This window comes from Ornithorhynchus anatinus, chromosome 14 (genome assembly GCF_004115215.2).
Source record: "Ornithorhynchus anatinus isolate Pmale09 chromosome 14, mOrnAna1.pri.v4, whole genome shotgun sequence".
Taxonomy (NCBI): domain Eukaryota; kingdom Metazoa; phylum Chordata; class Mammalia; order Monotremata; family Ornithorhynchidae; genus Ornithorhynchus; species Ornithorhynchus anatinus.
Genome location: NC_041741.1, coordinates 31,066,625 through 31,090,614, shown reverse-complemented (window position 1 = coordinate 31,090,614; position 23,990 = coordinate 31,066,625). Strand labels below are relative to the sequence as shown.

The 23,990-nt window shown below is 46.1% G+C and overlaps 1 protein-coding gene across 6 annotated transcripts in view; it reads right to left on the bottom strand.

The window, feature by feature from the left end:
- TMTC3 (transmembrane O-mannosyltransferase targeting cadherins 3) overlaps positions 1 to 23,990 on the bottom strand; it is a 48,533-nt gene that overhangs the window by 16,074 nt on the left and 8,469 nt on the right. For 5 of the 6 annotated variants that reach the window (XM_029078826.2, XM_029078825.2, XM_029078829.2 and 2 more), the window contains 6 exons: positions 17,492 to 17,708; positions 11,958 to 12,176; positions 9,333 to 9,432; positions 6,554 to 6,669; positions 5,090 to 5,262; positions 3,820 to 4,072 (listed from right to left, as the gene is read on the bottom strand). In XM_029078826.2, coding sequence (XP_028934659.1) covers positions 3,820 to 4,072; positions 5,090 to 5,262; positions 6,554 to 6,669; positions 9,333 to 9,432; positions 11,958 to 12,176; positions 17,492 to 17,680 — 1,050 coding nt within the window. In that variant the 5' untranslated portion in view covers positions 17,681 to 17,708. Of the gene's footprint in view, positions 1 to 3,819; positions 4,073 to 5,089; positions 5,263 to 6,553; positions 6,670 to 9,332; positions 9,433 to 11,957; positions 12,177 to 17,491; positions 17,709 to 23,990 lie in introns of those variants that run through there. The other variant, XM_029078830.1, reaches the window with a different exon arrangement.

Genomic DNA, 23,990 nt, shown 5'->3' with positions numbered 1-23,990 from the left:
TGAGCTCACGGTTTAGAGGGGAAGTATACATACTTCTTATCACTAGGTCAAAAATTGGATCAATTCCAAATTTCATCTGCCCTGATTTTCTGATGACCTGATAATTCCAAGGGAAATTGAGTAGACAGATATTTAATGCCGGAAATAGTCAAGGCAGAAATAATGCTGGTCAGGTAAGGAACACAAAGTGTACATGCTGGAGATCAAGGTTCACTCAGAATGGGTTTGCCCTGCCGATTAGAAACAGCAATCCCCGAGAATTCACCTATTCAAGCAGAACACTGCAGTGTGTTCTCCGTGAAGATACTGTTGTGAACCATTCAGAACCTTTAACTACTGCAAATGTAACAGCAGGTTTAGTTTTAAACAGACTTGGAAACATTCTAGCTATACAGTAAAACTACAATGTGTTTTCATATATCACTTTTGTGACTCACTGTGTTGAGATTCTTGAGGACTCTGATGCGTAAAATGCATGCTAGAGTGTTAAAGTAGTAGCAGTCATAGAGGATGTCAAAAAAGAAATGATATATTTATGTGGGAAAAAAAATCTAGGTCAACATAAATTATCCAGCAATGACGGCAAGTAAAAGAACTTGTCCGGAAAAGGACAGAGATAGGGAGCTATTTCTGAAGTTACTTCTCATTTTCTAAGGTACATGTTTGAATTTTGTCTTCAGGTGATCAAAAGCTCCACATCTTTACCCTTCTCTAGTAAGAGACATTAGAGTTTTAGTTATAAGATAAACATAGAGTAAGAAACGTAAAGAAGTTTTAATTTTAGTCCTATTTACCCCAAGAGCATTTACATTTCTCTACAGAAGCTTAGTAGAATCAAACTCAAAGAAAATAAAGGGCCAAATTCTGGCTAGACCTTTATGCCCAATATTCATTTGCTTTCTCTGAACAGGGTGAACAGCGAGAGAGAAAATGTCAAGTATGCTTTTCCTTGCAGAGTTCTTAGTCTAACAGTACCTGTGTTGAGCCTAGAAACAGCCTTCCTCTCTATTATTCCCACACAAAATTTCTTGGTAGAATAACAGGCACACCTGCATTTAAGTCATACGTTAACTTACCCCAAATCATATCTGTGACTGATTCTCATTTTAGGTAAAAATAAGCCAGTTCCGCAGTTACTCGATGTGTTACGGTTACAAAAACGAGAACTGGTACTCTTCTTTAGGTTCAGAAAGAAAGTTAACTAAGTGGGAGAGATGGGTGCGCTACCCAGAGAGAAAGCAGAGACAATTCACATACTTAGCAAGAGAGGAAAAGGTTTGGAGCTCCTTTTTTTGTTTGTGATGTTATAAATCAAACGGAGGCATTTATTGAGTGCTTACTGAGTACAGCTGTAACAAATACCTATTTCTAAATATGCTAGGTCAATGAACCTTAAATCCCAGGTCTTAAGATACACTAGATCGAGACACATAAACAGCTCAGAAAAAACAGGTATCGTCTGTGTCATCGAGGCATAAGATTCAGTGACCAACTATTGCTCATTAAAGCGAAGAGTCACAAATTGGGAGTTCTGTCCAGTTACTTATACGGCCTTTTTGGGGATGGCGCAGAAAGGGATCCAACAAGCACGGTAGGAGTCATACATCAATAGCACTGGACAACGGAATAGCTACTTATCCCACCTCTGCTCCTCCGCGGCTACTGCCGTCACGGTTATCTCAGAAGGGTCTCGGGCATTCCTGGGGTTCTGGCATGGCTGATAAATGAGGCCACACTGAAAATCTACAAGATACATCCAGTAGCCGTGGGCAGTGTAGCAACTGTAAAGGAAGCAGGTAGTCTTGTTTGTGTGTTTGTGGCTTGTGTGTGTGGGTGGTGGAAGCGGGGGCACCTAGTTCTGACTCATTTCCGACTCCGCACAGGAGTGTCAGCTTTTCATTTTGAGGCGGGGAGATAAGGGGGCATGGATTTTTAAGTGGATGGAGATTGGACGGGGACAGGTTTCACAGGGCTAACAGACCAAAAAGTCAGCACGTTGGGACATGGCAGCCCCGACTGGGAACTCCCGGGTTTTTCAGGTGACTGGGTTGGGCAAGTCGGGACCCAGCTCACATGTCCGTTGGGGCGATTGCCCTGTTGCCCTTGGAGGGTGGACACACGTCACTCCCCTTCTTAAACAACTCCAGTGGTTGCCTATCGACCTCCGCTCCAAACAAAAACTCCTCACTCTAGGCTTCAAGGCTCTCCATCACCTTGCCCCTTCCTACCTCTCCTCCCTTCTCTCTTTCTACCGCCCACCCCGCACGCTCCGCTCCTCTGCCGCCCACCTCCTCGCCGTCCCTCGGTCTCGCCTATCCCGCCGTCGACCCCTGGGTCACGTCCTCCCGCGGTCCTGGAACGCCTTCCCTCCTCACCTCCGCCAAACTGATTCTCTTTCCCTCTTCAAAACCTTACTTAAAAATCACCTCCTCCGAGAGGCCTTCCCAGACTGAGCTCCTCTTCCCCCTCTACTCCCTCTGCCATCCCCCCTTTACCTCTCCGCAGCTAAAGCCTCATTTCCCCTTTTCCCTCTGCTCCTCCACCTCTCCCTTCCCATCCCCACAGCACTGTACTCGTCCGCTCAACTGTATATATTTTCGTTACCCTATTTATTTTGTTAATGAATTGTACATCGCCTCGATTCTATTTAGTTGCCATCGGTTTTTACGAGATGTTCTTCCCCTTGACGCTGTTTAGTGCCATCGTTCTCGTCTGTCCGTCTCCCCCGATTAGACTGTAAGCCCGTCAAACGGCAGGGACCGTCTCTATCTGTTGCCGACTTGTTCATCCCAAGCGCTTAGTACAGTGCTCTGCACATAGTAAGCGCTCAATAAATACTATTGAATGAATATGGCTGATTCCCTAAAGGACCTGAGCCTTTAAGGCCTCTTAAAAAATGGTCCTTTAGACAGACACTAGGATAAAATGATGATCAAATCCATACCTGGCAGAAGGCAAACCGACACCACCTTGATCTCTCACACTTTAGCTGGCAACCAATACTGAAGGTGAGGAGTACCCATTTTTTTTTTTTTGGACACGATTCACCGCAGCAGGTCTCAAGCGTGTCAGACTGAGCTGGTGCCAAGGGAATTTTTGCCATAAGATTTCATTCACATCTAATTATCTGCAAACTGGCCTGATTAATTGGGTATACTCAGGGACTCGGGCAGTCCTAGACTCACTTCCATCCTTCCTTCTCCAATCCCCACTGGCTGTCTCGTTCAACTCTGGGGGCCCACGAAGAGTTGGTAAGGGATGAGTCGTTTAGACTGTTTACCCGTCATTGGGCGGGGATTGTCTCTATCTGCTGCCGAATTGTATATTCCAAGCGCTTAGTACAGTGCTCTGCACATAGTGAGTGCTCAATAAAACTACTGAATGAATGAGAGCTGTGTGGGTTGTGCATTACAGTGGATTTACGGGAATTAGAAGTAATTGTTCCAAAAGAGTTCATTCCCTTGGCACACTTCAATTTCTCTCTGCCCATGTTAGCATAGTACTTATCCGCTGGGTTGGGCTTTAGATCTATATTTTAAACAGGACCTACAGTCCAGAACAATGCCTAGCCCTCACTCCACTGAGGGCTGAGGAAATATCCAGAAATGTGAGGAGGGGAAAAGAGAAAAAACAGAAGAGATATTTTGGAGAAACAGGATAGACAAACCATCCTCTCTTGCAAAGTGTATTTCGAGGTAAAGACTAAATGAATGTCGTAGAAATTAACCTCATAGAAAAACAGGCACGTGCTAGGGCCTCCCACGAAAATACACGGAACTTTAACAGAGTTAAATCGAGGAACAAAAAAGGACTTCTTACCATTAATACAGTCTTGGAAGAATCGCCAGGATAACGAAGACTGAATAGTATTAACGATCCCAAAAAGCCAAAGAAAATAAGCGTAGCAAGATTTCTCACATCTAACAAGGATTCTATTAGCGGGATCGTTCCCATGGTCCAGTCGCAGCACAGTTCTGATGGATTTAATAGAAGCCACGCGTTTACGGGAAGGAGGTAGTTAAAAGTCATCTGTCTTGCAGGAGTAGGGCTCACAGCAGCTGGGTTATCAAACCTGCATAAGAAACAAAAACCTCAGAACTGCCTCTGAACTTTAGAGTTACCATGCAAATGGAGGTGAACTATCAATATCTTCGGAGAAATTCTTCGCATTCCACCGATTAAATACTGCCATAAGGCAATGGCTTTCCCCTGCACCCCATTATTATAATGTCCTTTCAATCGGAATACAACGTCGCCGTTTCAAGCCTCACTTTTCACACCGAAAAATGGTCAACCTGATGGGAAATCAATTTGCCGCTTTATAAGCTATAAGTTTTCTAAAGTAGATCTGCTTTAAAAAGGAATTTTAAAAAGGGACCTTTCATTTCCATTTCCTCCGAGAGGCGTTCCCTAAGCCCCCGTTTCCCCAAATCCCTCTCTTTTCTGCGTTGCCATTGCATTTGGATTTGTACCCTTTATTCATCCCACATCACTTCTGTACATATTTTCCATAAAAAAACTGTATTTTTATGTCCCCCTCTCGCTGTAGACTACAAAATCTGTGTGGGTGGGGAATGAGTCTACCAACTCTGTTATATTATACTCTCCCCAGAGCTTAGTACAGTTCTTGTCTGTCCGTCTCCCCCGATTAGACCGTAAGCCCGTCAAAGGGCAGGGACTGTTTCTATCTGTTACTGATTTGTACATTCCAAGCGCTCTGCACATAGTAAGCGCTCAATAAATACTATTGAATAGAATAGAATAGTTAGCACTCAAGAAACTTGACTGATGGGTTAAAATATTCAGCATTTGCCGTAGTAGTCTAATTGAGCTGCATCAAGTAGGTACCATGAAAAAAAGTTAAGCTTTCCTTATCTTCTACTACAGGCCACTGAAATAAGGATTAAGTGACACATTTTAGTGCTATAGTATCTAGTATTATGGGACCTAAACAGTGAAACAAGATTGCTTTCTTAGAACTAAGGGCCGACTTGAATTCGATAATTTATGAAACATTTCATTCATTATAATCATTTCACAATAAATGATGAAACACCCGAAAAAAACCACTGCATTCACATAGTTTTACCTGGTAAAGACAGGGAGCTGAGACTGAATAACCTGGACTCTGATCACAACGAGTAATAGTGTACTGAACATCAAGACAATAAGCTTCAATAGAGTCTGCAGCATAGAATAAGGGATGCTGCCCTTTCCTCGGAGTATCTGTACAGCTGTAGTAAATAATAAAGGTAATGTATACTGGAAGACAAACAGAAGAAATATTTGAAATAATGAATTGCTCATTATACATTATCAAGCTTCCAGCCCCGTGCATCACCCATTCAAAATTATACTGGGCCCTTCGACTGACGTGGACCTAGGTTTGTTCTTGATGAAGCTGGTGACGATAGGATTTTATTCACACGTGTTTGTCGCTGGCAATTAGAAGGGGAAAAAGAAATCGGGGGAACTTAGACATTTAAAAAATGAACAAAAAAGGGTACAAACTGTTTTTTTTTTTTTTTTTTTTGAAACAGTGAAATCACTCTGACATTTCCCCCTTAATCACTGTCACTTACCACCCAGCTAAATCTCCCCACAGCCATAGGAACAAAAGCCAAGGGGTCTGGAGCCCTTCCTGGGTTCAGAATAGCCTCCTAAAATAAATAGCACATTCTAATCCCAGTTCTTACAGCATCTGTCGTAGTCTTTTGAAAATCCTTCTAGCAATTCTACTAGTGACATCACCAGATTTGATTCTACTTTGAAAAGTTAATCTGAAGTTAACGCCAACAGTATAATTCTAATCCATCGACTCTACCCTCCTTGACGGCTGGGCACGTGGCCGACGACTGAATTCTACTCTTCCAAGTGCTCTGTGCATTCTACTGCGCACACGGGAAGTGTTCAATGAATACCACTGATTGACTACGCTGCAAAAAGCACTCAAGACATACCACTGATTGATTTTATACTCTTTTGTACTGTATCAAAAAATACCGCTGATTGACTACGCTGCAAAAAGCACTCAAGAAATACCACTGATTAATTTTATAATCTTTTGTACTGGATTAAAAAATCCAACAACAACATAGGAGCTTGTTTAATGTAAATCCATTCTGACGGCCTTAAATTAACTGTCAAATAGGGAAGAAGGTTTGAATCATAATTCGAAATCCCTCTCAAAACATTTCAGTAATAATTATAGTAAGTGGTGCGTTTGTTAAGTGCATTCTCTGGGTCAAGCACTGTTCTAAGCACTGGGGTCGCTACGTAATCGGACACAGTACTTGTCCCACAAGGGACTCACAGCTGGAAGGATAACGTAGTTAATCTTCATTTTACAGATGAAGACGCTGAGGCCCAGAGAATTTAAGTGACTTCCCTGTTCCTTTGACTCTCGGGCCCCTGCTGCTTTCACTAGACCATGTTGCTTTCCCCTACTCCATGCCGACGTATCTGAGCAATAGCTTCTACGGAAATACCAAAATACAGATGTGGTTGAAACGGGAGCCCAAACAATAACACGACAGTTCAGTCAATCCCTTACCCCTTGTGCCACGAATACTTCGTAGACGCAGCATATTCCCACGACCGTTATTCCTTGTTCTTTACACAAAGTTGCGACGGCTACTAGAAACACTGTCGCTGCAATCGGTGTCCACACTGTGAATGAATAAAAGAACCTGCTGTAAAACGTTACTTTGAAATATAGCCGTGACAAAGTGAGGAATTCGGTTAATTTTAGTACAAAACTCTATTTCTCATAACAAAAGCTTTGGTTCCCTATTCAAGCCCTTTGAGAAAACTCCGTTAGTTGAATTTTCTCCTCGGGGTAGTGAGCAAATGAAAATTGGATTCAGTAGGCCTAGGTGGCTGGCCAGGTCTCTATCTCTTGCTGAATTGTACTTTCCAAGCGCTTAGTACAGTGCTCTGCACACAGTAAGCGCTCAATAAATACGACTGAACGAATGAACCTTGGGTTCACGGGGCACCAAAAGGCGATCCACAAAAGTCAACCATCTCTGATCTTTGGAGACTTCAAGCCTGTGCTGACCCGGTATGGCAATCACTCACACAAGCCCCACTCCCAAGAGGGGAGAAGGCCGGGAAGATACTCAGTCCCTTAGGGAAGGTTAGTTGGGTCAGGTACTATAAGCCTTTTGAAGAGATTTACTTGGAACCCAGCCAGTGAGAATGAGGGAAAGATTGCGAAAAGGATGGGAGGCGGGATGGCTAGTTGGGGAAGGAGCCCCTCAACCATTTTGGGGCAGAAGATGAGCCTAAACTTTGGAGGAATTAGAGTGTAAACAAGACTGTAAGCTCGTTGTGGGCAGGGAATGTTTCTGTTTATTGTATTGTACTGTCCCAAGAGCTCAGTACATACAGTGCTCTGCACCCAGTAAGTGCTCAATTAATACGTTTGAATGAATGACTGTACTAGATGTGACCCTGGAGGGTTAGGAAACCCACAAGGCTTGGGGTCCTGAGGGAGAGGACTCCAGAGCAGTGAGGCTCTGACCCCTGAAGGAGAGAAATTCATTCAATAGTATTTATCGAGCGCTTATTACGTGCAGAGCACTGTACTAAGCGCTTGGAACGTACAAATCGATAACAGAGACAGTCCCTGCCCTTTGACGGGCTTACAGTCTAATCGGGGGAGACGGACGGACAAAAACAACAGCAATAAATAGAATCAAGGGGATGAACATCTGATTAAAACAATAGCAAATAAATAGGATCGAGGTGATGTACATCTCATTAACAAAATCAGGATGGTCAGTCACAGCTCTGCCCGGTCAGCTGAAGAGCCAGACGGAAAGACTCAGGGGCTGCGGCCGGAACTTTGGACATCCTGAGAGAAGAGGGGAAATGACTGAAAGAATATATGCACCAGGACACTGGCAAGAAACTAGAAAGGGTCCAGAGGGAAGGGGCTGGAGAAAGGAAAACATGTTCGGACCACAATTCTGTTTTATTTGTTACCCGATTCGCCAGTTAATAATCCTCGCAAGGTGCTCCTTACTTATGATTGGTTTGAGAATGTTCTCTCTTTAAACCACCCCAGGACACCCAATTCCAGGGCATCCTGCCTGCTGGGGGTGGGGGTCCCTAGCAGCCAACCACAGATAGGTTTGTGGCCCTTCTCAAAGCACTTTAATAAATGCCATCATTACAACTGAAGTCCTGAATTGAAGCCAGTCTACTCGCATTGAAACTCTGCACACCCAACACAATTTCACTGGGTGGGACTTGTCAGAAGAATAGCCGACAGTAAAATACCCAAACAGTTGCTAAATGCAAGATGAAATGGGAGAAGGGAGGAGGTGAAGCATTTTAAGGCTGCGGTGACAGCCCAGCCTCATTTTGGCAGGAGGCAGCAGATAGACCAGATCAGTGCACTGCAATCAAGAAAGGAATGGCTTTGTTTCAGGAGAAGTTTCACAAAGGACGTGAAGATTAGGAAGAACAAAAAGGTCAAAAGCTGCAGGAATGAGGGAGAGAGATGGAGAAACCAAGGGAGTTTCCATCTCTCTACATTGCGTTTAGGGCGATGCATTCCAGTGAACTGGGGGCTAAAATTACCGACAGGCTAAATTCACCACTCTCCCACAGAGGACGTGGAATTAGAGAGTCCCACCCGCATCCAACGGAGAAGGTGGCCGGGCCCCAGCTGCCGTGATGAATTACACCTCCGAACGAGCAAGAAAAACACCAAGATTGAATTAGGATCACAAATAGACAGATCTCAACACAGAAGCCTGAAGGAGAACTTGTTCGGCTGGGACCCCATAGATGAGGTAGACCGTTATCACGAAGGGAGAGGACGCTCTAAGGAATACCGACACTGAAAATCAACAGTGCATTCATGACACAACCCCAACTAAAGAGCGTTCTGGTGAGGGGTGACCAGAACTGTCACTGCTTGAGCAGCTGCGATAGTTTTTGTTTTCTTTTTTACGGGATGTGTTCAACGCTTGGTACGTGCCAGGCACCGTTCTAAGAGACGAGGTAATCAGGTTGGTTACGGTCCATGTCCCGCAGGGGGCTCACAGTCTTAATCTCCATTTTACAGATGAGGTAATCGAGGCATAGGGAAGTTCAGTGACCTGCCCAAGGTCACAGAGCAGAGAAGTGGCAGAGCCAGGATTAGAATCCAGCCTAAATATCAAATATCAATTATATCTAAATTGATAGATTTACCTGTGATTACAAAACAGTGTATTTGAACACGCTTTTAATGTGGAAACTATTTTTAGGGCTGAATTATTCTGTCTGCTAGAAGAGTCAACGAAGTAACTGCCTAAGGAATGTTAGGAGGAATTTACCTATGGTGTTATCTGGCCCTTTAGATTTGGTGTACGACAAAAACGCAGCTAGAAAAAAGATAGACGACAGGAGTTCTGCTCTTCCCACAACACCAGTTACCTAGAACAGATGGAATAAAAGACTATTAATCAAATTAAACTGAAGAACTACCTGAAAAGCAGACAACAACAACGTTCTATATGGAGACAAGAACAATTCCCAACTTTTAGTCAGTCTCGGCTCTTAATGTATTCTTCAAGTGCCCTCATCTGGTGCATTTTGAGAATTGCCCTTATCGTCTGAAATAAAACACAGTATCTCGAGCTAAACGACGCCTTTTGAAACAAAATTACATGGAGGTTTCTCTCACATATGAAAACATATAGATCATGGCCCTTAAATCAAAAATTAATAAATCTTTTACTGATCTACATGAGATACAAATGGTTTAGGGGCAGACTGCTCTTCGGCAGATCAATTAACCTCATGAACACACTGTTAAGGGGAAAACATTTTGATAGTAAACATTACTAGAGTAGCTTGAGCAACCTAATGAGAAACATTTCGGAGAAATTCAATATAGATTTCCAGCAAGGAAAGCGCTTGGGTTTAAATATGAAATGGAGCAACTGTATTCCAAGAGCATGTTTCTGTACTTAGTTAATATCCACCACAACTTTTAATCATTCCATGTCACGCTGCACTCATCTGTAACATTACATTGGAAATATCCTACTAATGTTTCTGCGGTTTCAAATGTGAAACCAATAGGAGGCTTAAAAAAGCCTTCCCGAATAGTTTCATAATTAAACAGTCTTGGGTGCAGTCTTCGAGTCAACTGGCTTCTGTCTGGTACATTTCAAAATATAATTAACCTCCCAGAATTACAGAATGCTTCTCTTTTCCTCCTTCCCTGTCCATTCGCTTTCTCTCTTGAATTCACCAGTGGTTGGCCTCTTTCGACACCAATCTGCCCCTTAGCCTTGTACCTGTTTTCCTGTCCCAATGCTACTCTTTTTTCGCCTTCTATTAGTTTCTCCTTGTCCTTCACCATCTTTCTACCCCATCCTTTGTTCACATGCTGTGTACTGACTTTCTTTCCTATCTCCTTCTGTTTCTCTACTTATCCCCGCCCCCCCGTGTCCCTTGTTTCCACTTATCCTCTTCTTCCTAGTCCTCTAATCCTGTCAATTTGAACTCCTCCTACCTTTCTTTCAGCCCTCACCTGCCAATTTCCCTCCTCTCCACCCCTGCTTCCCTTCACTTCCATTGCACCCCTCATTCAGAAATAGGATCTGGGGGCCTGGTTCACCAGCAGCTCCAGTCTTCAGGAAGGAAGGAAAATAATTCCCCATCTGCCTGGAAAGCAGAGTTCCGGTACAGAGTCTTGGGGGCTAAAGGAACTCTCTGGCTACGTAACACAGGTTGGGTATAACATAGGTCTTGTCCTCCAGCCCCGTGAACAGGAAAGGTTTCCTTCGGCAGGTGCTTCTGTCATGTTGAGGGACAGTGATTACACGGCCTTGAGTCCCACTGTGTTTCCTTGCCCTGTTGCTGTGAGCACTGGGAAAAGGGAATAGTTGCTAAAGTGTGAAGGGCTAGGAAGGATCCTTCCCTAAGATCTTTTTGTCTCCAAGGAAGGCACAGTGGTCTAGTGGAACGAAAATAGGCCGGGGAGGCAAAAAAAAACGAAAAAAATTCCCAGCTCTACCACTGACCTACTGGGTGACCTTGGGCAAGTTACAGTCTCCCAGGGAGTCAATTTCCACATCTGTAAAATGGGGAAAAGACTCCTCCCCTCCCAACCTCTAACTGTAAGCTCGTTACGGTCCGGGAAAGTATACTTGGAATAAATGCACATGAAATAAATGAGCTTCCTCAAACACCTACGGGCAGGGAATGTGTCTATCACCTCTGTTATACCACTCTCTCCCAAGTGCTTAGTACAGTGCTCTAAAAGCAGTTCAATAAACTGACTGATGAACTGACTGACACAGTCGTCCCTTAACATTTACGGATGTTTCGTTCGCCATTCTGCTCGTCCACTTGGCAGTTTCTGCCTGCCAGACTAGACCGTAAACTTGTGATGGGAAGGGAACGTCCGCTAACCCTGTTGCATTGTACTGACCCAAGCGCTCAGCAAAATACTCTACACACGGTAGATGCTCCAAGAAGCAGATGAGTTGGTGGATAGAGCGTGGGCCCGGGAATCAGAAGGACCCGGGTCCTAGTCCCGGCTCTGCCATTTGTCCGCTGCGTGACCTCGGGTAAGTCTTTCAACTTCACCGTGCCTCGGTTACCTCATTTGTAAAATGAGGATTAAGACCGTGGGACTCATAGGGGACGTGGACTCTGTCCCATCTGACTACCTTGTATCTACCCCAGCGTTTAGAACAGTGCCTGGCATGTAGGAAGTGCTTAATGAATATCATTCAAAAAAACTGCTCTCGATAAACACCACGGATTGATCGACCGCTGCAGTGTCAGCCCTCCTCCTTCAGCGGCTCGCTGGCCATCCACACCTCCATCTCGGCATATCGTATCAGCTTTTGTGTTGTGTTCATATTACTTTCTATCGGTCCTTTAAGGCGTTTTGATAAAGCAAATGGGAAGAAACAACAGCGATAGCTGTCGCGGATACTTACTGCTTCAGTATGTACGGGGTGCACCGCAAAGAGTAAGGAGGCAACCTCGCTGCTCCTGCCGTCCAGAAAAAGTTTGCAGACTTTGAGGAATATCACACTAACCACGGCGTGGAAGATCACATTGAGGAGATGATACGACGCTGGATTTAGCTTGCTGAATATATAGTTTAAACGAAATGTCAAAACTGTGAGAGGACGGTAGGATTTATGACTTCTTTCCTAGAAAGCATAAAATCATCCATTTAATAATAATGACTTTGGTATCTGTTAAGCGCTTACTATGTGCAGAGCACTGTTCTAAGCACTGGGGGAGATACAGGTAATCAGGTTGTCCCACGTGACACTCACAGTTAATCCCCATTTTACAGATGAGGTCACGGAGGCACAGAGAAGTGAAGTGACTTGCCCACAGCCACACAGCTGACAAGTGGCAGAGGCGGGATTTACATTACAATAGTACCTTAGATTCTAATCATATGGTAAGGTGCACGATACAAACTGCATATAAAAATCATTATACATCCCCTTGGGGAATAGCTACTTAGAAGATGAACAGGTTTAAAGAGAAAATTAGGAAAATGAGAGTAGACTGGAAAAAAAGGGGCTAAAAAATTAACTCGCTAGGAATTTTATTTCTTCTCAAATACAATCATCAGAATCTAAAACGCCTTTTCCATTTCCATAGACATCTGAGTAATCACCAATTATCGGAAAGCAAAATATCCCTAGCTCACCAGATGTGAGATTCAAAATGAAAGGAACTCTCCTTGATTCAAAAAGACAAACCACTTCTCACTTTCCTTATTATTTTTTTTCTAGTGTACTCTTTTTGTCCACGCACTCTTCAACTCTTCAAAAAAGAGTAGCATTGGGACAGGAAAACAGGTACAAGGCTACGGGGCAGATCGGTGTAGAAAGAGGCCAAACACTGGTGAATTCAAGAGAGAAAGAGATAGGTCTTCTATCTCTTTACAGAGGTGTGTAACGGTGTCCTCGTGTATCCTGGGCGAAGCTCTTTGTCTCGGTATACGGCTGCAAGTATATTTCTTGGTGCCTATGTAAAGATGGTCCTGGGGCAAGTGCGTGGCTCCGGAAATCGAGAAACCCGGGTTCTAGCCCGGCTCCGCGGCCAGCGGTGAAGGTTTCCGGCTGAAGGACCATGGAGAATGTTCCGCCAGGTGGACGGCCTCAGCGGGATCTCCGAACAGCTGCAGGCTCACGCCGGCGGAAGCAAGAGCGTCGGTCAGCCGGGTCTAGGTGTTTCGGTCCAGCACGAGCACCAGAATGGGGTCAATTCAGCTGCAAATGGGTTCTGCATCGGGCGGCAGTCCTGTCGGCCTACTCGCTCTCTGGATCCTACGATGCCGGGATGAGGGTGCGGGTGACACTGGGTCAACCTCTATCGTCATAATCAATTCCCCGTGCAAGTTCTCAGAACCTGACTCGCTCTTCAGAATTGAGACCCGTTCACTGTTCTTGGTAGGAGACTCAATCATCGGCCTCGTTCATTCACTCGTATTTATTGAGCGCTTACTTTGTGCAGAACACTGTACTAGGCACTTAGAGTACAATACAACACTAAACAGACATTACCTGCCCACAGAAAGCTTACAGTTTGAGGCCGGGGGGGGAGACAGACACGAATATAAAGAAATAAAATTTTAGAGTACATAAGGGCTGGGTGAGGGGAGAACAGAGGGAAGGAGTCAGGGCGATGCAGAAGGGAGTGGGAGATGAAGAAAGGTGGGGCTCAGTGTGGGAAGTCCTTTTGGAGGAGATGTGCCTTCAAAAGGGCTCCGAAAGGGGACGGAGTGATTGTCTGTCGGATCTGAGGAGGGAGGGCGTTCCAGGCCAGAAGCAGGACACGGGGGAGAGGTCAGCGGCAAGACAGGCGAGACGGAGACACAGTGAGAAGGTTAGCACCAGAGGAGCGAAGAGCGCAGGCTGGGTTGTAGAAAGAGAGAAGGGAGGTGAGGTAGGAGGGGGCAAGGAGGTAGAGTGCTTTAGACTCAATGGTGAGGAGTTTTTGTCGGATGCAGGGACGGGCTGGGCAACCACTGGAGTCTTCTGAGGAGCGGGATGACATGTCCCGCATGTTCTCGTAGAGCCATCTGCGCAGCAGAGTGAAGTAGGGACTGGAGTTGGGAGAGTCAGGAGGCCGAGAGGTCGGCAAGGAGGCTGAGACAGGAACCGAGGCGGGGTAGGATGACTGACTGTATTAACTTGGTAGCAGTTTCGAAGGAGGGGAAAGGGCGGATTTTAGCTACGATGGGAAGATGGGACCGACAGGATTTCGAGATGGAAGGAATATGTGCGTTGAATGGCAGAGAGGAGTCAAGATGACGCCAAGGTTGCGGGCTTGTGAGACGGGAAGGATGGTGGTGCAGTTCACAGTGATGGGAAAGTCGGGGGAAGGAGAGGCAGGGTTTGGGTGGGAAGATAAGGAGCCCTGTTCTGGACATGTTAAGTTTGAGGTGACGGGAGGACCTCCAAGTAGGGATGTCCTGTAGGTCATCAACGGCGGCACAGATCGTCGAGTGTACGTGTAAGGAAAAGACGGAGTGGTAGATACGGTCCCCGCGTGACATTTCCAACATTTCTAACTCCAGAGGAGCGAGGTTCCTGCCCCTGAAAGGGAGAAACGGCCAGATCTGCCGCGGCCTGGATGGTGGGACGCCTTGAGGGAAGAGGGACCAGTGGGAAGTGAACACCAGGATGCCTATGGGAAAGTACTACAGCGAGGGAAAGGCGGTTTGGGTTGGACTGCTCTTCATCGTTTACCTGATTGATGTGCTAATAATTCTTCACGCTATTAAAATTTGCTTAGATCTCTGATCTCGGTGTCTGCCTGGGGTAGGGGCCGGAGGAGAATCTCCTGGTGCCGAGGTGACACATGGGCTTGGGAGGCCACGAATGGGAAGGGAGTGCTTTCTCCACGAGTTTCCTAGAGCCTCCGTCCCTCTCCCACGGTTGGTTCTTTCCCTAGTGATCCTCTCGCCTTCGAGGAGATGCCTGGGTTTAGACGGGGGGGGGGGGGGATGGCAGCAAAAGGGGTGTGGGTTCTCTTGGCAGGGATTCCCACACCTGACGGGGGCAGGAAAGGAAGATCTGGAGGGGTTTAGGTCTCAGAGGAAGCTAATAGGGGCTTGGTTGCTCCTAAAGGGATTTCAGGGGCTATTTCAACCGGGATTTATGGCCGAGGACCCCCCCAAAACACCACAGAGGTTTTAAGATGCCTATCAACTTCACACCTGCATACACACACACGCAACTAGCCAAGCTGTCTGATGGGTTGCCACTACGACGTCCACACCTCACCGTCTTTAAGCAATATTGTAACGAGAGCAACAGGGTAGGCTGTGCTTTGTCCAAGTTGACGCCTCTCGTTCTGAAGGACCGATGTTTTAGCTTTCCGAACGCTGCACCGACCACGCTGTTACACGTTGTCATGTCGCAACGTTGTTTCAAAGATGCGAGGTACGCCACCGGACCAATGACGTACTGAACAGCTTGACCGGTTCCAGTCTGCGTCAAGCAGAGGAGAAGAATCTAGGGCTCCTGCTTCACATACCTTGATTCTATTTAGCTGCCATTGTTTTTACGAGATGTTCTTCCCCTTGACTCTATTTATTGCCATCGTTCTCGTCTGCCCGTCTCCCCCGATTAGACCGTAAGCCCGTCAAACGGCAGGGACCGTCTCTATCTGTTGCCGACTTGTTCATTCCAAGCGCTTAGTACAGTGCACTGCGCATAGTAAGCGCTCAATAAATACTATTGAATGAACGAATGAACATACCTCAACACCTCAATTTTCCGGTTTAGCTCAGGCGGATGTTATAAATATAAAAACACGTATCACAATTTGGGAACTCTGACAGGTCATCTTTTTTCTGGAAGAAATCGGCCAATGATATTAGGAAAGAAGGGATAAAATCTGGCTTCCAGAAAAGTGCTTGGTCCTGTTACGTGCACACAGTAAGCGCTCAATAAGTACCGCTGGATGAATGAAAAGTGGGACTCTGGCAAAAAATAGCCATCCAGCAGAGGGTGGGGGAAGGGAACTACTGGTCTTCCTCATTCCTCTCCCTCCTTGGACCTGAACTTCAACTCCTCCGGGCTATAAGTATTGGAAGGGCTAAATATCTCCTCATTCAATTTATTGAGCACTCACTGTGCGTGGAACACTGTACTGAGCGCTGGGGGGAGATCAATACAATACACACATTCCCTGCCCTCAACAAGCGTCTTGCTCCTGTTTGTATGTACTTATGTAGAGAGAACGTGAGAGACAGAGAGAGAGAGAGAGCAGAGAGGGAGAGAGAGACCAGTCCGTGGCTTTTTGAAGGTATCGCTACTGCATGGGGATGTGCCTGTCAAAACCGATGAGGGAATGATACACATCCTCCTACAAATATGATCATTGTACCCGTTAAGCACTTACTAGGGTCAAGAACTATAATAAACGCCAGGGTAGACAGAAGGTCACTGAATCGGACAGAGTTCCCGCACCGCAAGGGGCTCACGGTCAAAGTAGGAGGGAGTAGGATTTAAAGATGAGGTAACTGAGGCACAGAGAAGGTAAGTGACTTGTCCCAGGTCAATTATTTATTTCTATTAACATCTGTCTCCCTGGTTAGGCTGCAAGCTCACTGTGGGTGGGGAATGTGACTACCAACTCTGTTTCATTGTACTTTTCCAAGCGCTTAGTACAGTGCTCTGTACCCAGCAAATGCTCAATAAATGAGTGAAGGTCACATAGCAGACCAGTGGCCGAGCCAGGATTAGCTCTCATTCATTCAATCGTATTTACTGAGCGCTTACTGGGTACAAAGCACTGTGCTAAGTGCTTACCTCATGTTCTCTTACTCCCAGGCCCGTGCTCTTTCTGCTAAACCGCAGTGCTATATTATAGGTTTGTGCCACTCCGGGGCTTCCTCTGTTTTCGGCTCTGCTTCCTCTTCCCATCTCTTCATGAAAGCATCATTCGAAGACTATGCTTGTGATGGGCACGGAACGTGTCTGCCAACTCTGATGTGCCGTACTCCCCCAGGCGCTTCGTACAGTGTTCTGCACAGGGTAAGTGTTCAAAAATATCGTCGACGACGATGACGGTAAGAGTAACTCCTCTCTTGATGTTTTTCTGCCGGTGTATCTGATCTGCCTCATTGGTCTCCCAGAAGACCAAGTCCCGCTGCTTGAGACTGTGTTTTGTAATGTTGTTAAAATGGGTTTTCTGCCCTGGGGAGTTGCGTGTGTTTCTTTTCAGTTTCCCATAACGCAGGCAATTCTGCTAAATTACACAGCAACCAAGCGATCAAGTGTTAAGAAAAACATACCTACCCACAACGTGTCGCCTCCTTAGGTGACTACCCGATGATTGATACAGTTGAGCTACGACGTACGTTTTGGGGAAAAAAGTAAATGACGTGGCTCGCGAAATTCTAAAGAATATCTACCCAGAATCGAAGAGTATCTACCCGGAACTGTAGATGCGAAAGTGTTTCAGATTTAAGGTTACCTCAAACATCACTCACCTCAGACATCGGGGTCCCCCAGAAGTCATTCTGGAATAGATTCTTTAGGGGCGTAGAAGGATGCAAGTCTTTATTATCCAAAATCGCCGAAACATCATCAAAGACAAAACCGCAAGAAAGACTGTTCCAATAGCAGGCTGCGACTATGCCAACGATTAGAGTGATTTCTTTGAGACTGACTTCAGCCATCTTCTTTAGCAGCTTAGAGAAGCAACACCTGAAAAGATGGACAGGGTAAAAGAGCTGCTGTGGAGTCTATGGCATAAACGTGGATAACACGGTAACAAGGAAAAACAAGATTGGAAGTCCATTTCTTTTTCCCCAGAATAGTTTCGGAGACCCTAAGATGTGTAATTCGGTCTCTCTCTCAATCCCGAGGAGTTTAAATCTTCCCAATCATAAGACCAGACTCCGCTTTTGAAACTTCCTTAAATAGCTGGCTAACACTGAATCCGGGACTAAGTTACATGGAGAAGCAGCACGGCCTAGTGAATAGAGCATGGGCCCGGGAGTCAGAAGGACCCGGGTTCTAGTCCCAGCTCTGCCTCTTGTCTGCTGCGTGACCTCGAGAAAGTCACTCCACTTCTCTGCGCCTCCGTTACCTCAACGGCAAAACAGGGATAAAAGCTGTGAAGCCCCATGTGGAACAGAGACAATGTCCAAACTGACTATCTTGCATCTACTCCAGTGTTAGTACAGTGCCTGGTACGCAGTAAGCACTTAAAAATACAGTAATAGTAATGATTATTATATATATATAAGTTATATATATAATAATAATTAGGAAGCAGCGTAGCTCAGCGGAAAGAGCACGGGGCTTGGGAGTCAGAGGTCATGGGTTTGAATTCCCGGCTCTGCCACTTGTCAGCTGTGTGACTGTGGGCAAGTCACTTCACTTCTCTGTGCCTCAGTTACCTCATCTGGAAAATGGGGATCAAGACTGTGAGCCTCCTGTGGGACAACCTGATTACCCTGTATCTACCCCAGCGCTTAGAACAGTGCTCTGCACATCGTAAACACTTAACAGATACCAACATTACTATTATTAAAAAGGCTTATTGTACACTCCAGTTAAAGCTGGGACAGTTGAGAACTTCTGCAGACTTTCATGACAGTTTTAGAAAAAAAATTGCTAAATGTTAAATTGGTCAGACTACCTTGCCCTGATCCCCATGGCTCTTACCCTTTGAATATGCGACATATAATACACACATAATACAAATAAGTTCTGTATTTTCCAGTCTCATATTCAGTCCCACCACAAAGGCATCATGGATTTTCACTCCCTTCTTTCACTATCACACCTTCGTATTTATAGCTTTGTGTACGTATATACACACAGAGAGAGGGGAGATCATATATAAGGAGCGTCGAAATCCTTGCCTCAGAGTTAAAAAGCAAAAAAAACCAAAAACTTGTCCTGAACAGCTGTTTTCAGATCATTAACATGACACCTTTACCACTAAATTAAGTCCTCGAAGATTTTACAAAACTGAATCTTCCACGAACTGGAGAAAATGAATTGTAGTAGCAGCCAAAGCAGGAAAAAGATCGCTCTAAACTTTATAAAAAGAATTGCTTATTTTTCAAAGCCAAGTGAAATTCATAGCTTATTAAGAATATATTTTATTTTACAAATAATAAGTTTCCACTCATACACATCAACCACTTAATACAAGTGCTCTGCACATAATAAGTGCTGAACAGATATCACTGATTGAGACATCAGTCACTCACACTTCTGGTCAAATTCTGCCTCTATTCCAAACCTACTTTCCCTCCTTACCCCTCTTCCCCATTCACCAATCATTCATTCAATCGATTCATTCGTATTTATTGAGCGGAACTTTGTGCTTGGGACAGTACAACAGAACAACATTCATTCATTCGATAGTATTTATTGAGCGCTTACTATGTGCAGAGCACTGTACTAAGCGCTTGGAATGGACAAATCGGTCCCCCGCACTAACCTCATCCTCACCACTTTCTAGTAGCAGACTTTCCACCCACCTTTCAATTCCTTTATTTACCTTATTTTTGATTCACAGTTCTCATTTACATCCCACCCAGTCAATTTCAACTTAGAAGTTGCTTTAGGCCTGTTAGTGAGGTTCTATTTTGTTACACAATCATTGTAGTGCAAAATTTATACTGCACTGACCTGAATTTAAAATCTCATATGGTTGTCGTTTTCCCAGGTTTACAAGTGCACCCAACAAACATATGTAGATATTTAAAAATGAATATTGGTGAATGTGACAAATTAGAATTCAAGTGACAATGAACTGATTATCGGAGGTTTAGGCTAACCTCCACAGTATTAACTTGAATAGTCAACACTTGTTAAATACAGTCTCTGAGCAAAATGTTGGATCAGCTTTACAACATGTCCGGTAGCCTAGAGGTGCATTAAAAAATAGTAGCACATTCATTTATGCATTAATCCAAAGATGTCATACAATAATTTCAGTTAGTAGTTGGCAACTGGACATACCTCTAACAAATAAAGTAACTCATTTCTAATTACTGAAAAAGCTTGAATGGAATGTTAGAATGAAAATGAAGCCCATCCACCCTAATTCTCAATCTGGAGTGACTGATTGTTCATGCCATCAACTGATCTCTTTCACCTGTCTACTGATGAATTTGCATGAATCTTTTCTGCGTAAGTGCCCTTTCAGCTGCTCTGCCTATCTTACCCAGCTTTAGAACACACGGATAAAATACAGATGTACGGATAAAATACGGATAAAAAACACTGTACGTGCATTTTCGTGATCTGAAAACCTAATAAATGGAAGCTCCTCCCTGCAAAATATGAGTCTTTTCATTATAAATTCAAAGGCAGTGGTTCCCCCTCTTTACTTGTTAGCATGAATTACTAAGTATTGGAACGTTTTCCATTTAGGCAGGTAGCGCAAACAGCACTATTTACTGATTTACCGAGCCCCATCCTTAGTAAGTATATGCTTAATAAACACCCTACTACTACTTGGGAAAGCGCAATAGTCAGTAGACAGGGTAGTTCCCACTCTCAAGATCATATTCGAGCGGGAACTACCGTGCGTATTCGAGCGTATCGAGCTCGTAGCGTCTTCGAGCCCCATCCTTAGTAAGTGTATGCTTAATAAACACTCTGCTACTACTTGGCAAAGTGCAACAGTCAGTAGACAAGGTAGTTCCCACTCTCAAGATGCTTACATTCTAGCATAGGAGACAGACACCAAAATCAATTACAGATGGGGTCAAAGGGGGAAGAGGGTACGACGAAAATAATCTGGAGCTAGGAGTAGGTGGCAGATGGAAGGGCTAGAAGCTACAGAGAGGAGAAATTCACCGAGAAAGGTCTCTTGGAGGAGACGTGACTTCACCGGGGCTTTAAAGATGGGGAGGTCTGTCATATTTGAAGAGGGAGGGGTTCCTGGCAGGGAGAGCGGTGTGAACGAGAGAGGTCCTTGGCTGGAGGCACGAGAATAATGAAGAACGAATAAGTGAGCTTGCAAGGAGCAAAGAGCGCTAGCTGGAGTGAAGTCTGAGAAGTAAGTGGTTAAGTAGGAGGGAGAGAGGAGATTAGGTGCTTTATAGCCAACGGTGGGAAATTTCTGCTTGCTGCGCAGCGAAAACCTTTAGAGGTTTTTGAGGACTGGGGAAATGTGAGTTAAACGTATTTGCAAAATGATCTGGGCAGGCCAGTGAGGAGGCTGATACAGCAGTCCGACAAATCAACGTTAAATGCCTCAAGGAGCCTAGTGGCTTTTAAGATCAGAGCCATCAACGGTATTTATTGAGGGCTTATGGTGTACAGAACACTCTACTAAGTGTTTAGGAGACTACACGATATCAGAGTTGGTAGACACGTCCCCTGCCCGCAACAAACTTACCATCCAGAGGGGAGGTAGATGTTAACGTAAGGAAAAAAGTCACTTGGCACACAAATCTACGCTTCTCAAAAGCCTCCGCGGCCTGTCCGTTTCTCTTGGCTTTAAGGAGAAACTCTTTCCTATCGGAGAGGAAGGGGCAGATCCTGGAGATGTCGCGGAAGAAAATCCCACAGGATTGGGCAATAGGCCGAACACGGGGTACAACAGAGGAAGGAGTTGAGGACAGTGCCAAGGTTACGGCCTTGAGAGAAGGTCAGAGGATGATGGTAGTTTTGCTGTGATCGGAAAGGTGGATGGGGATGACAATACCGATTCTATTCATCGCCATTGTTCTCGTCTGTCCGTCTCCCCCGATGAGACTGTAAGCCCGTCAAAGGGTACGGACTGTATCTGTTACCGATCTGTACATTCCAAGCGCTCAGGATAGTGCTCTGCACATAGTAAGCGCTCAATGACTACTCCTGAACGAATGAATACCAGGAGGGAAGATGAGGAGCTCGGTTGGCGTCTGGGCGGCAGCCATACGGAGGCATCCCGGAGGCAGAAGGAAACGAGGAGGTGCAGAAGAGGAGAGCGATTTGGGAATCACCTGCCCAGCGTGGTAGCGGGAGCCGCGGGAGCAAATGAGCCTCCCACGGAAGATGGGGCGTAGGCCGGAAAGAACGGAGGATCTACGACGGAGCACGGAGAGGCACCTCCGACTAGGGTCGGAAGGAAGAGAGCGGGAGACTGAGAACGAGTGACCAGAGAGGGACGGGAGCTGGAAGAGAGCCGGGCTAGTAAAACCAAGTTTAGAAAGCCTCTCCGGGAAGGGGGGGGGGGAGTCGTCCCCAACGGCCAAGGCAGCCACGAGAGAAAGGAGTAATAAGAGAAGGTAGTCGACCGACCTTGGCAGGGGGGAGGTCGCTGGTGGACTCGGCAAGGTTCGTCTCAATTGAGTGAAACCACGCTGCGGTTTTATGAAGTTTAGCAGGGGACAGCATCCAAACGTACACCTGGCCACCCGCCACGAGCCCTTAGTACAGGGCCCCGCACACGGTAAGCGCTCAATAAATACGACTGACCGACGGTAGGGGGAAACGTAAGAGGAGCTGGAGCTCGTAGGTATCTTGCCTAGATGGAAGAGAAGGTGGGAACGATAGGGAGCTGGGAACAAGGCCCAAGGGATAAGTGGATATTCCTTTGTCATCTTTCCTTTGGCTCCTGCCAGAACTTCCACGCTTCAGAAGGAACCGGGGGTATGAATACGTACACAGTAGCTCACTCTTCTTATAAAAGAGCACCTCACCGAGGACTTCATCTACCGTTGCTAATCGATCGATCGTATCTATTCCTGCTTCCCGCGCGCGGAGCACCGTGCCAAGCGCTCGGAAGAGTTCAGTACACTCGGGAGGGTCGGTAGATACAGCCGCCGCCTCACTCTGGAAGCCGCCTCCTTGCGCCGCGGCTCCAGGGAGCGTCCCTGCGGTGCCCCGACTCCTCTCACCGCCCCGGGGGTGATTCCCCCGCATTCTTCCAAGTTCAAACCGCGGGTCTGTTCCGTCTCCAATAAAGCGTGGGGATCAGGAGTGGTTTCGGCCGGAAGAAACCCGGGCAGTGACAGTGCAGAGCCTCCACAGAAGGACGAGGTTAAAGCTCGCCTCCTCCAAGAGGCCTTCCCAGACCGAGCTCCCCTTTTCCCTCTGCTCCCTCTACGCCCCCTTCACCTCTCCGCAGCTTCTCCCCCGTTTCCCTCTGCTCCTCGCCCTCTCCCTTCCCCTCAGCGCCGTACTCGTCCGCTCAACTGGATATATTTTCGTCACCCTATTTATTTTGCTAATGAGATGTATATCACCTCGATTCTATTTATCTGCTATTGTTTTAATGAGATGTTCATCCCCTCGATTCTATTTATAGCCGTCGTTCTCGCCTGTCCGTCTCCCCGATTAGACCGTAAGCCCGTCAGAGGGCAGGGACTGTCTCTATCTGTCACCGATTTGTCCATTCCAAACGCTTAGTACAGTGCTCTGCACATAGTAAGCGCTCAATAAATACTATTGAATGAATGAATGAATGAATGAATGAAAGAGGGGAGCCGGGGAATGTCCACAATGGGATCCGGAGCTGGAATCCCGGGGACCTGCGGGTCTGGGGGCGACCACAGTGGCCAGAGAGGCCCAGGAGAGCGACTAGTGACTGACAAGACGGAGTCAGGAGCTCATGACAGGGAGGCGAGGCTGATGGCTGGGGAGAACTGAGTCAGCTAAGCAGCGTGGCTCAGCGGAAAGAGCCCGGGCTTGGGAGTCAGAGGTCACGGGTTCGAATCCCGACTCTGCCACCTGTCAGCTGTGTGACTGTGGGCAGGTCACTTCACTTCTCTGGGCCTCAGTTACCTCATCTATAAAATAGGGATTAACTGTGAGCCTCACGTGGGACCACCCGATTACCCTGCATCTCCCCCGGCGCTTAGAACGGTGCTCGGCACATAGTAAGCGCTTAACAGATACCAACATCATTATCATCATCACTCGGGGCAAAGCAGACGGGGCAGGATCCAAGCGTCTGTCTCCCTCCCCAGACCGCAAGCTCACTGTGAGCAGGGAAGGTCTGTTTTTTACCGTTGTACTGTACTTTTCCAA